Raw genomic sequence first — 15,294 nt, 5'->3', positions numbered from 1 at the left:
ATAGGAAAGCAGGCTCAAAGGGCCAGAAGGGCCTACTCCGCACTGTATCACTAAATAAATAATAAACTACATTTACGCTTAAACATCTATCGGAGTGTTCAAGATGTGACTACTCATCTAGAGTCATTTACTCTATCCCATACACGCTCCAAACAAAGTCAATATGTACTCGAAACATGCTTAATGTCCACTCCACAAACCCAACAGAAAATGGCCAACAGCTACTGCACTTGGTTTAACTGAGGTCACTTCTCTCAGTGTTGGTCTCTTTATTGATGAGCCTTGAGAAAATGCTGGCTTCAATTTGAATGATGGCATTCAATTTGAAAAATCTTATTTAAATTTGACATCCCACTATAAAGGTCCAGGATTTCCTTTGCAGCAGAATATTATTAACTACATACGCAAAAATATCTTTCAATGCATGTTTTCCAGGCATAAATAGTGTCAGTATTATGATGCATATGACTCTAAAGCAATATTTCAGCAGCTGATTTTGTAAAATAATCATATTCCCTTTCCCCCGGGGTAAGAGTGGGTTGTCGGTATAATGCTGCTGAGAGAGCATTCTGCAATCACAGTGTATGACAAACACTCTACTACTCCAGCAGTATTATCACTTTTGTTTATGACTGTTGGAGGGAGAATCAATTCTTCATCGAGACACAGCATTTTCAACAGTTTTGCTGAAAATGACTTCTGGCCAATGTTAGCAGCTGGTGCAGGGAACCTTGTCTTTTCCTTTATGTTCAGCATCCTCACTATTAGTGCCTGTACATTAATAACATAATGATTTACTTGTTCACATTGCTGTGCTACAATCAAATATTTATCTCAAAGGCAAAAAAGATTGTGACTCCAATTAACTGGATGAAAAACTGAAACTCAACAGAAACTAAATGCATTTCTAACATGTTACTCACATGAAAGCTAATTGCTATCCATTTCTAGCCAAACTTTGGAGAAAGCATAAAACCCAGAAAATACAGAATATGGAACATCACAGCATAGTACAGGCCCTTCGGCCCACAATGATATGCCGACATTTTAATCTACTTCAAGATCAATCTAACCCTTTCCTCCTACATAACCCTCCAATTTTCAATCATCCATATGTTTATCTAAGAACTTCTTAATTGCCCCTCATGTATCTGCGTCAACCAGCATCACTCTGCAGGGTGTTCCATGCACCCACCACTCTCTGTGTGACAATATTTACTCTGACGTCCCCCTTGATTTAGCCATTGTCAGCCTGGGAAAAACTCATGGGCTATCCACTTGATCTATGCCTCATCATTTTGTACACCTTCTTCATGCTCGCTCTCATCTTCGTTTGCTCCAAGGAGAAATGCCCTAGCTTGCTCAGTCTACCCCTATAAGACATGCTCTCTCATCCAAGCAGCAATCTGGTATGCCTCCTCCACACCTTCTCTATCTAAAGCTGCCACATCCATTCTATGAGGCAACCAGAAATGAACACAATATTCCAAGTGTGATCTAACCAGGGTTTTATGGAGCTGCAACATTACCTCATGGCTCTTACACATGTTAGATCTTTTCCTTGAAAAGACTTCAGGAGCACTGGGGAGTTGCAAATATAATGGTCAAATTACTGGATGTGAATAAAACATCCTGAGACGTGGGTAAAATGGAAATGCTCAGCCCTGCAGCATCTCTGGAGAGGGAAGCAGAGTTAATCTTTCAGGCTAATCTTCCAGGAGAGCTCCATCAGGTGGGACGAAAGATCGTCAGCCTTACCCACACGTTCCGTTTTTCTCTCTCTACACGTGCTGCTTGGCTCTGAGTGTACAGCACTATATATTTTCATCTGTAGGTTTTTGCTTATTGACCTGAAGACTCAGGTTTGAATTCCATCATGCCTGATGGAGAATTAAATAAATTCGGAATGAAACGCGAATGTCAATAATGCTGATCATGAATCAAATTGGAACACCAGGAAAACTAAAATAACACACAAGAAACGCAGGAGGAGCACAGCAGGCCAGGCAGCATCTATAGAAATGAGTAAACGGTTAATATTCCGGGCCAAGGGCCCTGAGCAAGGGTCTTGGCCTGAAACATTGACTATACTCTTTTCTATTGATGCTGCCTGGCCTGCTGAGTTCCTCCAGCATTTTGTGTGTGTTGCTTTGGATTTCTAGCATCTGCAGATTTTCTCGTGTTTGCGTTACAAAAACTAACCTGATTTACAATTATCTCCCAAGAGGGAAATTTGGTACCATTACCCAACGTAGCCCATGTGTAACGCAAGACTACAACCATGCGGATCCCTCTTCGAAATGGCTAGCAAGCTGTTCACTTCAGAAGTAATTAAACCACCAGAAATTTACTAAACTCAGTAATACATAGATTTTGTAAAAATCCAATGGCAGGGTGGGAAATCACAACGATGTATGACTGCATTTTTTCCCCTGTTACTGTACAGCAGACAGGGTAGGAATAAAAACGAAAATAATCCATGACTTCCCGTTTTTACAATCTATTCAGTTTTTACATCTGCATGGTTTTTATTGGGATTTAGTGCATCATCCTGTCATATTCTGTTGAATAAATCTCAGTATGCATGTACTCAAACAATCTATTATTTTCTGTAGCTCTCTGGGGGAAAAGACAAAGCTGCTCAAGCCTCGAAAGCAGAGGCTGAATGATATTCATTTACGGCCCTCTTTGATCCATCAATGGAAAGGCAAGCATGTTTACTGTTTCCGCTGAGATGTATTTTAAGTGAAGATAGATACTTGCCCTTCAAATCCTGAGTCATGTTTAACTGGGATGAAGTCAAAACCATTAGTGATGTAGCTGGAGGCAAAGGCACCGATCTGCATACTTACTTTTCACTTGTGTTCTTAATGGCATGCGTGGGTTTTGCAGGGAAGGTGTCAGAAGCTTTGCGAGGGCCAACAGAATCAGGCTTCTCATCAGAGCTGGTGGTCTCTGGAAACGGAGGCACATATCCAGGAACTGCAAGGAATTACATTTATTGATTACTTATGAATTAAGCATTCTTGTTGAAAGACCATAGGCACATCTGTCATATCAAGATTAGGACATTTGCTCAACATTGCTCATTCCCTCATAATGCGCCAATTTATTTGACAGAGGCATCAAATATAGAAGTCTTTCTTTCCAAAAGGAGAAATGCAGTAAACTTTAAGTGGAGGGCAAGAAATAAAATTTATTTAAACGTAAGCAACTGACAAGACCGGGATAGTCTCAAAGGATAAATGATCCATTGTTATGCTGCCACAATTTGTGAATGGGGAACAGGGCCAGCGTCATCTGCCACTTCATCGCCAGAAAGCAACTGGTCACCTGATAAAATCTGGCGCAGGGCAGGTTCAGAAATTTTGGAAGGAGACAGAATTTAATGAAACAGCTAATTCGAGATTGGCAGGAGATGGACAGAAACCATTATTCAAAGAAAGCAAATGCAGTTTGTAGAGTACCAAGGAGAGAAAAAAGAACATTTATTGCACATCGTTGGATGTGGATGCAGCTGTGTAAGTGAGAGAATGAAAATTGAGTATCTCCCAGTGATTACCATGGAAATTAAATACATACAAACGAGAGGAAAATTATTTTTCAAATCCCATTCAACTCAATCTAACTATTGCCAGAAAATAGCAAAAATAATTCATGAAATCTCTTGGATCATTAACTGCACAAAGACATTGTGTGTACACTAACTATGCAAGGTCCAAAATAAAGTAACCACGTGACATCGTGTCATTTTAGGATAGAACAGTCCATCAGAATTGGAACAAAATTTAGAAAGTCATTTTGCTCAAACTCACTTATTTAAATATAATATATGCAAAAGAAAAGCACATTTGGATGCACATTACTTCTATTTGAATATTCTGTCACTAATAGCAGAAATCTTGTTACGTAGCTGCATGCTTAAAATGCATCTTCATGAAACTGAATATCTGAAGATTATTTTGTTTCTCATTAAGCTGTTACCATAGCAGGTCATGTTCAAGCCGCTGCCATTTTCTCAGCGTGTAGCCTTAGAATTTCTACTCACCCACTGAGCATGGCCGTCCATCTGGTTCATCTGGGCATTCACACACAAAGTCTGTTGTCCTGGCAAAGCAAAGATGTGTGCATCCTCCATTATTGACACCACATGAATTAGTACCTAAAATTAAATCCAAACACTTAAAGTTAAATTCACAATTATTTCACACAGTAATGTTCTCTCAACAACGTGTTTTGAGGATGCAATAAACAGAGTGGTAGGCAGAGGAGGAGTTGGATTTTGAATGTCAAACAACAGCAGCAGGGTGGAGCCCATAATGCAAAGCACCAGGCCTGTGTGGCAACTGATGTCCATGAGGCCTGGGGCAGATATTGTCTTGGTTTTCTTTCAAATCTTTAATGCAGTCATGATTCAATACAATCATGACTAGCACATTATAAAATACATTATTTTACAATCTCATTATTCATGTACTTCAACAGACATTAAATAATGCTACATCTTTTACTTGTATAAATTTGAAATAAATTTGCAAAGGGAGAATGAATATGATTGGTATTAAATAGTAAAATGTCTTGCTGTGTTATGATTTTTGCTCTGATTTTAATCCAATGGTTTCATTTTGACAAAGCAATTGCATCATTGGCATTGCCCAGCTATTCATTACATGAAAATTGTTGAAATGGTTTCAATGGTATAATATTGCTGTATTTGTGCTCTAGGCACTGACAGAATATAAATCCTGGATATATTTCTGAGTACAAACATGAGAAAGACAATACTGTTGTAATTATTTGGTTCCATTGCTATTTTAATAATACTCCATAATGTTTTTCACCAGGGCAATGCAGCAAGGGTTAGATGTATGGTAAAAATAAACAAACCCAAAAGCTGTAGTCTGAGTAACAATATTTTGCAGTAAATGTCATGAAAATAATAGTACTTACCATTAAAATGCACTGAGTAGTATATAGTTGTTGTATTTGTGTTTTGGGAATAGAATCACCACATTTAGGTTTTCACTTAAATGCCCTTTGAACCACGTATTACATGTTACATGGTATCAGTTTCAGAGGGACTGAATATCAATTATTACAATCATGATATCACATTTTGTTTTAAAGCTAGGCATCTTTAAAATCTTTTTTTTTCCCTTTGTTCATGATTTTTACTTTAATTTCACTAATATTCCCTCCTTTATTTTAACTTCGGCATTGCATTTGATATTGAAGCAATCTACCCTAACTTACATCTCCTTGCGCTATTAATTACAATGCTTCAATTTAAACCAAATCATGCAGGAGATAGCTTTACTTGCCTCATTCACTTATTTTGAAGATGCCCTCCTTCTCTCACTGTCAACTAGTGCTTTCAATAACTACCCATGCAAAGAATATAAAAATGCAAATACACAGGGCCAAGTCTATCCAACATCAGATGCCATTAGATTTTCTGTTACAGCAAATTACAGACCAGGAGTTTTAAGTCTATTTCTTTCACCATATACCTGTTTGCCTTTGTGGGGAGACTACAATGATGTCCATCAGTCCTTCTACATTAGCAAGGATGGTCTCCTTGTTCCGACCTGTGTATTTGTCCACACGTTGAACCGATTTGGTTTGCCAGTCAGTCCAGTAGATCCAGCGATCATGCTAATTGCAAAAGCAACAACTTAGAATTTACAAATGATTTTACTTTGCACACTGAACAGTGCATGCAAATTAAGGTTGTGTAGCATCCTTCCACAATTATTTATTTCAAACACAATTCAGGTTATTTGAGAAAATGAGTCTTGTTGGGAAAAGCCAGGAGGAGTTAGGGCTGGAAGTGCCTGTGAAGCCACACCATCTGGGACATGCCCTCTTCTCATTATTGCCATCCAGGAGGCAGTATAGAAGGGTAAAGATGCACTCTCTGTGTGATAGGTACAGCTTCTTCTAACTCTGCCATCAGGTTTCTGTAGATTTCATGAACCCATGAACACTACCTCACAGTTACTCTTTGTACCGTTTTAAAAAAAAATTGTAACTTGGAGTAATATTTTATACCTTACATTGTGTTGCCACCATAAAACATCAAATTTCACGGCATATGTCCAAAGACATACCAGTTAGGTTAATTGGTCATTGTAAATTGTCCTGCGATTAGATTAGGGTTAGTATGGCTTGAAGGGCCAGAAGGGCCTAATCCACGCTGTATTGCTAAAAATAATTAAAAATACGTGATATTTAAGACAGCCAGTTTTTATTTCAAGAAGCAATTTTTATCCGTCAATATTTCACTTAATATGCAGGATCACAGAGTCGTTCCATGAAGGGAGACTAAATTGCAGCCTTCTGTTCCATTGATATCTTTTGTTTGTCCACATGGTGGCACTCTTATATCTAAAGGTATTAAAATAGTTCATGGGCAAAAATAAGTAACACAAGAAAACAGGAACAGTCACCCACTCAAGTCTGCCCTGCCCAACCTTCAAATTCCAGCTCTGTGCCAGATACCTATAGCCAATTCCAGTTAGCTAGCCTCCACAATGCTCTGGGGCAGAGTGTTTCAAAGATTCACCACTTTCTCTGAGAAGACATTTTAAGTGTATTATTTCATTTTTAAATGACTGGACTCTCATCTTAAAGCTATGCTTCATTGTTGGAGATTTTCCCACTAGTAGATTTTCCCAAGAGCGTGCTGATAAAAGACAGCGACGCTTTGCAGGCAGCTTACAAAACTTCTCTAGATACCCCTAAACCCTCAATGCAATCAGCTGCCTGTAATTTCCCTTCAGGTAACATACTTTTGAAACACCTTGACAAAACTAGTGATTTCACGATCATCTGAAGGACTCGGAAACTTAACTCTCAGGAACGGAAATACATCACATTTAAGTGGAAAAAGATACGTTGCCATGGCTGGAAGAGAGGGGGAGAGGAGGACACTATGCCAGACTAAGGCTCCAGTGTGTACCTTGTTGGCAAATATACAGTCACTGGAGAACAAGGTCAAGAACCCAAGGGCGAAATTGCTGTATTGGCAGGAAATGAGTGATTGTAGCGTCCTGTGCTTCATGGAGACATGACTCACTCAAGGTATGCTGGATACGTCAGTAGGACTTGTTCCCCCAATCAGGAATGTTGAATAATTAAGTGCTGACCAATCTACTACTAAGAGAGTTCTCCTCCATGATCCTGACCACAGTTTACCCATTGCCAAAGGCCGATGTTAAGCAGGCACTTGAGGTATTAAGTGAAATGATAAGCAAACAAGAAACAGCCAATCGTGGTGGCTTTTTAAATCATTGTCAGGGACTTCAATCAGGCTTGTTTGAAGAAATCTCTGTCCAATTATCACGAATATATCATCTGCAGCACCAGGTGGTAACATCGACCTCTGCCACACTATCATAAGAAATACCTACCATTCCAACCTCAGAGGGCATTTTGGGAAACCTGACCATCTGACTTGTCCTTCTCCTACCTACATACAGACTCCAGAGATAAGGACAACAAAGAGGTGGTCACTGGAGGCAGAGGAGCAGCTATGGGATAGCTTCAATTCAGTGGACTAGGATGTGTTTCCAGAGGACCTGAACAAATACAAATGAGGCACTGATCGTGTGGATAGTCAGAGGCTTTTTCCCAGGCTGAAATGGCTAACATGAGGGGGCACAGTTTTAAGGTGCTTGGAAGTAGGTACGGAGGAGATGTCAGGGGTAAGTTTTCTTTTTACGCAGAGAGTGGGGAGTGCGTGGAATGGGCTGCCAGTGACAGTGGTGGAGGCGGATACGATAGGGTCTTTTCAGAGACTCCTGGACGGGTACATGGAGCTTAGAAAAATAGAGGGCTACGGGTAACCCGAGATGATTTCTAAGTAAGTACATGTTCGACACAGCATTGTGGGCCAAAGGGCCTGTATTGTGCTGTAGGTTTTCTATGTTTCTAAATCTGAACAGTTGTCAGGGATTTCATAAAAACAGTCATAGGTGTTTATTTTGTGTCCCCACAAAATTATTCAGTCTTCCCCGGTCAGAAGCCCTGGATAAAGCAAAAGATCCACAATCTGCTGAAGGCCACAGATCAGTAACATTCAGGTCTGGTGACCAAGTAAGATACAAGAATTACAGGTATGACCACCAGAAAGTCATCTCACATGCGAAATAGCCATCGACAGAAAAAGAGTATAGTCGACGTTTCGGGTCGACACCCTTCATCGGGATCGGGAAAAAAAAAGTCATCTGAAGGACTCGGGGACTTTCTTTTTTTCCAGTTCTGGTGAAGGGTCTTAACACGAAACATCAACTATACTTTTTTTTCCCCATAGAAGCTGTTTGGCCTGCTGAGTTCCTCCAGCATTTTGTGTGTGTTGCTTGGATTTCCAGCATCTGCAGATTTTCTTTTGTTTGGCATAGGTGACAACACGGTTTTGCTCCCAGATGAGCTCAGTGCCTTTTATGCTCACTTTGACATTCAAAACATGGAGGCATCTTCACAAAATCCAACAGCCCCCCCTTGACTCTGTAATTTCAGTCTCTGAGGCCAACATGAACTCATCCAGCCTAGAACGGATACCTCACCAAGTACTGACAGCCTGTGCTGATCAACTAGCTGGAGTGTTCACTGATATCTTTAATCTCTCACTTCAGCAGTCTGAGGTACCCACCTGTCTCAAGCAAACTTCAATTATATCAGTGCCTAAGAAGAACATGGTAACCTTTCTCAATGACCATCATCCAGAAGCATTGACATTCACTGTGATTAAGTACTTTGAGAGGTTAGGTGATGAAACATATCAACTCCTGCATGAGGGGTGACTTGGATCCACTCCAATTGGCCGACCATCACAACAGGTCAACAGCAGATGCCATTTCATTGGCTCTTCACTCCACCCTGGAACATCTGGACAGTGAAAACATCAGGATGCTCTTCTTTGATTATAGATCAATAGTCAAGACTATGATCCCCTCAAATCTACTCAATAAGCTACAAGGCATCAATACGTCCCTTATACTGGATCCTTGATTTCTTCACTTGCTGATCCCAGTCAACAACATCTCTTCTGCATCCACCATCAGTACAGGTGAACCACACAGCTGTGTGCTTAGTACCCTGCTCAGCTCACTTTACAAAGCTTCAAAGGGTCATTTTATTGTCAGATTATGCATGCACAATACAACTCTGATATTTGTCTATTCCAGATAGCCATTAAAAACAGAAAGACCATGGGTGTTGATTAAAGAAAAGACATCAACTCCCCCTCCCCCCACCGGCATGAAAAGGAAAACAAAAACTTGCAGACCCCACACCCCAAAAATCCCCCTTCACCCGTAACATAATAAATAGCAACAATATCAATCCCCGACCTGCTACTTGCATAAAAAAAACAGCAACTGTAACAATCACCGACCCCATCACTCATAGAAAAGAAGAACAGCCACAGTAGAACCAAACCACCAACTTACACACAAAAAAATTAACAGATCACCCACCCATCAATCGGACACAAGAAAGAAAACACCAAAAAGCTGAAGGAAACCAAGATAGTCCAACAATCATATAAATCTTAGAATATCTGAAACCTTTTCATCCGCATACGAGGAGAGCAGCCTCACAAACTCAGTCCTTCTGACTGATGATTGTGACTTATGACTGTGAGGTTAAGCACAGCTCCAACGCTATATTTAAGCTTGCTGACAATACCACTGTCATTGGCTAAATCAAAGGTGGTGACAAATCAGCATGTAGGAGGGAGACTGAAAATCTGGCTGAGTGCTGCCATAACAACCAGTCCACATCAGGGGGTCAGAGGTGGACAGGATCAGCAACTTTAAATTCCTCTGTGTTATCATTCCAGAGGATCTGTCCTGGGTCCTAGCAATTACTAAGAAAACACACTTCTATAGATGTGTGGTGGAGAGTTTATTGACTTGTTGCATCATGGCCTGGTATGGAAATACCAATGCCCTTGAACAGAAAAGCCAACAAAAAGTAGTGAATATAGCCCAGTCTGTCATGGGTAAACCCTTTTCCACCACTGAGCACATCTACATGGAGCCCTGACACAGGGAAGCAACATTCATCATCATGGACTCCCACTATCCAGGCCACGCTCTCTTCCCACTACTGCCATGAAGGAGGTGGTACAGGAGACTCAGGGCCCACATCCTCAAGTTCAGGAACAGTTCACCAGCAGGCTTGACCACCAGGCTCTTGAACCAGGATGCATCTCTTCACTCAACCCATCTCTGAATTGTTCCCACAACCTATGCACTCACTGACTCTTCATCTCATGTTCTTGATATTTATTGCTTTTTATTTATTATTATTATTTTGCTTTTCGTTGTTTGTACTGTGAATGCCTGCAAGGAAACAAATCTCAGGGTTGTATATGGTGACATATATGTACTTCCATACAAATTTATTTCGAACCTGGAAAACATCAACATTTATTCTGCCATTCTTCCTTATATATGATACCTTTCAATAAGATTGCCCCCTCATTCTTCTAAACTTCAAAGAATGTATACGCTAAACTCTCGTGACTGGACAATTCTCTTCTCCCATAATTAGTCTGGTTAAACTCTTTTGGACTGCTTCCAATAATGGTAATTTTTGCTTAGGTAAGGAATCCAAATCTGTGGGACAAAAACCTTCCTTATTCTAGATTGCGTTATACTTCCTATCAATCTGGTACTCAAGAGTCAAAATGAAAATACACTTCATTACCAAAAGTGTATGCTAGTACTGAGAAAACAAATTATTTTAATCTTTTGAAAAGAACATACTGCATTGGGGATTTTACAGAAGTGTTTTAGTTGGCATTATCTCTGGACTAACAAAACATCCAGTTGTCACTGTGGTTATGTTAAGAGATCAGTTTCAATTTCTCCTGGAGCATGGAACAGTACCTGCCTTTGGGGACTTAGTTATGAATTCACAAGTTCTAGCTGGGTTTTCCATTTGCCAGGAAAGTATAAGCAAACCAAGATTTTCAGCCATTCATTTAAAATCAAACGACTCATATTCATTCCTAAAACGTTCTAAAAAATAACTGCGTTATTCTGGATAAATCAACAAAATACAACCATTAAATTAATAATTATATATTGCTGATTATGACCTCTACCAATGCATTACATTATTTCAGCACGTTGATATAACTATTTCTAAAATCCCAAATATCTGACTGGCAATACTTCATAATTAATCTGTGATGACTTGTCATTCAAACAAGGATGAGAATTCAAATTGCTGATAATATAAATGATGCAGATTTCAACTGACTGAACGCCTTCCATACAATTGCTGCACCAAAGATGTCAGTCAGGCTTCCTAAGAACCTTCTGAGGGCAAGTAGGGATGGAAATCACATGCTGGCTTTGCCAACAAGGCCCTTACAATGAATACATGAAAGGTGATAAGTAGTCCCTGATGAACAATTTGATCCTCAGTGGGAGTGGGCTGGGTCTGGGGTGGCAAGTAGGTGAGGAGGAGTCTGTGGAGCGGAGTGATAGTAATTGAGCTCTTAGGTGTTGGCCACCATAATCTCCATAGTGCAGGAGGGTAAACTGGGCTATTATATCACTAGTCACTCCTTTTAATGAGTTCTGGCAGTCCTGTGAATACCTAGCCCCAACTTGAAGACATCTCATGGCTTTACACTATGATGTTAATGTCCCATACTGATGTCAAATGGGAGAAAGAACTCTCTTTTCAAATACGAAGGTCCACACAGGAGGGCACTGCTGGCAACCCTACCCCCCAGAAGATTATAATGGACATTGGCAATGGCAATGTTATTGACATGAAAGACAGCTGGTTTGACACTCTCTGCATGAAAGGTTACTTGCCACAAGCACTTCAAAGCCTGCAGTACATTGATGCAACAGTCATAGTGTGTATATATATTCTGTTGTCCTCAGCGTCACTATTCTGAGTCTTTGAATGTACAAAGGCTTAAATAAAGCATTTCTTACCTGAGTTAAGGCAAAGGGGTGTGTGACTTGGCCAATCAGAACTTGCCGAAGTTTCCCATTTAAATCACAACTTTCTATTCTATCTAAGTGAGCATCCACCCAGTAGATCCTGCCAAGAATAACAGTTCAGATCAAATTCATGTCCATAATCAGGAAGGAAGTGACCTCCCATGTAATCCCAAATTTAACATCAATGAGATATTACACCAGCAACACAGCTCCAGCATGAAAGTTATTCAATAAGACTTTTCACGTCACACTGAATTATCTTCTGGATAATTTTATGCAAATGAGGAATTCAAGGACCATCATATCGTGCTAATTACTTCGCACGCTGAATGGCTCAGGGAAATCTTAACTGGCTGCTAGAGTAGAATACTGGCAAAGAGCCAGGGTAGAATAAAGCATTGTTTCATAACCTAAACTAGCTAATTAAGTTTCTGCTCCCTCCAGCCCATTTTACATCAATCTTCCAATGGCCCATTCAAACCTTATTCTTACTCAGCTCACCTTCTTGTGTCATAATCCAAGGTTAGGCCATTAGGCCAACCCAGATCTGTGTTGATTAGGACTTCGCGGTCTGTTCCATCCAGCTGTGCACGCTCTATTTTGGCAAGATTTCCCCAGTCTGTCCAGAAGAGATACCTCAAAGAACATCAGAATAATATTTACATTTTTATATTGGATTGACTCATTTCACAGGAACATTTAATTCCACAGTCACAGACTCAGCAAACAGATGCATTATCACAAGAAACATAACTTTATCGTGTTTCATTCAATAATGTCATATATTTCTTACAAAGATACACACTGCCAAGAATATCCACAGGTCATGTCTCTTATTGATCCATTAAAGCAAACAGTAAGATTAATTCTGCAATTTAGCACAGCGGCCTTACCCTTTCAAATAATCCAAAATAATCTCAAAACTAAACTCAGCCCAAGACATTTTGCATAGTACTGTAGTTCTCAACGTGGAGTGGAGAGCAAGTTTGTAAATCTGGCAGGATGCTAGGAATAGTGAGGATGGAGTGCTGCAGGGGTGGTGTAGGACAGGTGGTAGAGGAATGCCAATGATAACAGTTGGCATGGTGCAAACACACCCAGCCCCGAGACACCAAACAAGGTCCTTTGATGACATACGATTGGTTCATAAATCATTACAAAATGCCTCTCTACTGCTTCCTGCTCCCCACCCTCTCCCTTCCCCTTTTCCCAACCATGATGCCCGTCTCCCTACCCCTTCCCACTCTCAGTCCACAATAGAGGCCCATATCAAGTATCAGTTTTGTCATTACTCACGTCATGAAAAGTGTCGTTTAGTTCTTTTGCATAAGTGCTATATTTAAAATTACTACAGTTCTGTGCAAAAGTCTAGCTATATACAAGTATGTGCCTAAGACTTTTACACAGTACTGTATGTCCTTACTTTGAAGCTGGCATTGGAGCATCCCAGGGAAAGTCCAATATCTTTTATGATTGTTTCTCTTTTAAATACAATTAGTCCTGGCCAAATCCCTTACAAAGGAGATACAACAGTTTGCAAATGCTGGAAATCTGGAGCAACTCACTAGAGTGCTGGAGGAACTGGGCGGGTCAGGTGGCATTGATGAAGGAAAATCGACATTCCACCCTTCATCAGGTCCGGAATGAAAATAAGGAGGTAGCCAATATAAAAAGTTGGAGGGAAGGGGTGGAGCTTGACATGAATATAAGTGGTTCCAGCTGAGGTGGGGAGATATTCATTTGAGGGTGTGATGAGAGTGATGCGAGAAGCTGGGAGGTGACATGTGGAAGTGACAAAGGGATAAAGATGATGGAATCTGATAGGAAAGGATGGTGGATTTGGAATAATTGGAAGCTGGAGGGGAGGGGAACCAGTGGGAGGAGCATGTGGGTGATGAGCAGGTGGAGAAGGTGAGGAGGAAAGAGATAGGGTAATGGGGGTGAGTAGGATCAGAAAAGTGAGACCCTTAGTATCACCAGATGGTGGCCAAACATTTTAATTCAACTCCCCATTTTACCCACCAGGATCTTCCTGTGGCCAGCCATTGTAATTCCACGTCCCATTGCCACAACGTGTCTGTCCATGGCTGCCTCCACTGCCAAGTTGAGGCTACATGCGACTGGAGGAACGATACCTCATATTCCACCTTGGGAGTCTCCATGCTGACGGCATGAATATCACTTTCTCTAATTTACAGAAAACACTCTTACTGGCATTTTTTTTTCCTGGTTGCGCTGACTCCATCACACTATCTCTTTCTCTTCCCCCATGCTCTCCATTCACCTATCACCCACACATACCTCCTTCCCTTTATTCTACGTCCAGTGTCCTCTCTTATCAGATTCCATCTTCTTCAGACTTCTGTCACTTTCAACTATCACATGCTTATCATCACCTTCTCCTGGATCCATCTCTCATCTGCCTGCTCTTTCCTCCCACCTTTCTACATTGGATAGCTCCTCTCTTTCATTCTAGTCATGAAGAAGGGTCCCGACCAGAAACATTGACTCTCCACTTAGCCTCATCAATAATCTGTTATAACCTTTGCTAAATTTGAGTCAAGTCAAATGCTTCTACATCTGATTCAGTCTAAGTCCAATGTCTGTCACCTTCGATGTTACTGGGATGGAGGCAAACAGGGGAATTGATTAGCAAATCAACACATTTAGAAAACAGTTGAGGTACTTCATAGCTCCTCAGCAGTGATATCCACTCAGTGGCCACATTATTCGATTCAGGAGTGTACTGAGTGTACCACAGGAATGGAAACTGGTGTGGTCTTCTGCTGCTGTGGTCCATCTGCTTCAAGGTTCAACATGCTGTGCATTCAGAGATGCTCTTCTGCACCCCACTATTGCAATGTGCGGTTATCTGAGTTATCGTCACCCTTCTTGAGAGCTTGAAACAGTCTGGCCAATCTCCTCCGACCTTGCTCATTAACAAGGCATTTTTGCCCACAGAGCTTCTGCTCACTGAATGTTTTTTTTTAATTTTTCACACCATTCTCTTTAAACTCTAGAGACCCTATTGTGCGTGAAAACCCTGGAGATCAGCAGTTTCTGAGATACTCAAACCACTCTGTCTGGCAATAACAACTATTCCATGATCAGGGTCATTTAGATCACATTTCTTCACCATTCTGAAGTTTGGTCTGAACAACAACTGAAACTCTTTACCATGTTTACATGCATTGAGTTGCTGTCACATGATTGGCTGAATATATATTTGTATTAACATGGTGTACAGGTGTACCTGGTAATATGGCCACTGGGCGTACAATGCAAACACTTCCAGAAATGGCTTGTGCTCAATATATTC

General features: G+C 40.7%; 1 protein-coding gene across 3 annotated transcripts in view; it reads right to left on the bottom strand.

Annotated features, from left to right (window-relative positions):
- The window catches only part of lrp4 (low density lipoprotein receptor-related protein 4), a 452,403-nt gene that overhangs the window by 21,799 nt on the left and 415,310 nt on the right, over positions 1 to 15,294 (bottom strand). For all 3 annotated transcript variants that reach the window (XM_072272686.1, XM_072272688.1, XM_072272689.1), the window contains exons 30-34: positions 12,477 to 12,611; positions 11,967 to 12,075; positions 5,511 to 5,655; positions 4,049 to 4,162; positions 2,853 to 2,982 (exon numbers count right to left, since the gene is read on the bottom strand). In XM_072272686.1, the coding sequence (XP_072128787.1) occupies positions 2,853 to 2,982; positions 4,049 to 4,162; positions 5,511 to 5,655; positions 11,967 to 12,075; positions 12,477 to 12,611 (633 nt within the window). The remainder of the gene's footprint in view (positions 1 to 2,852; positions 2,983 to 4,048; positions 4,163 to 5,510; positions 5,656 to 11,966; positions 12,076 to 12,476; positions 12,612 to 15,294) is intronic.

Source organism: Mobula birostris, chromosome 11, assembly GCF_030028105.1.
Source record: "Mobula birostris isolate sMobBir1 chromosome 11, sMobBir1.hap1, whole genome shotgun sequence".
Lineage (NCBI taxonomy): Eukaryota > Metazoa > Chordata > Chondrichthyes > Myliobatiformes > Myliobatidae > Mobula > Mobula birostris.
Note: the sequence above shows the minus strand (reverse complement) of the source record. Positions and strands in the feature narration are given on the sequence as shown.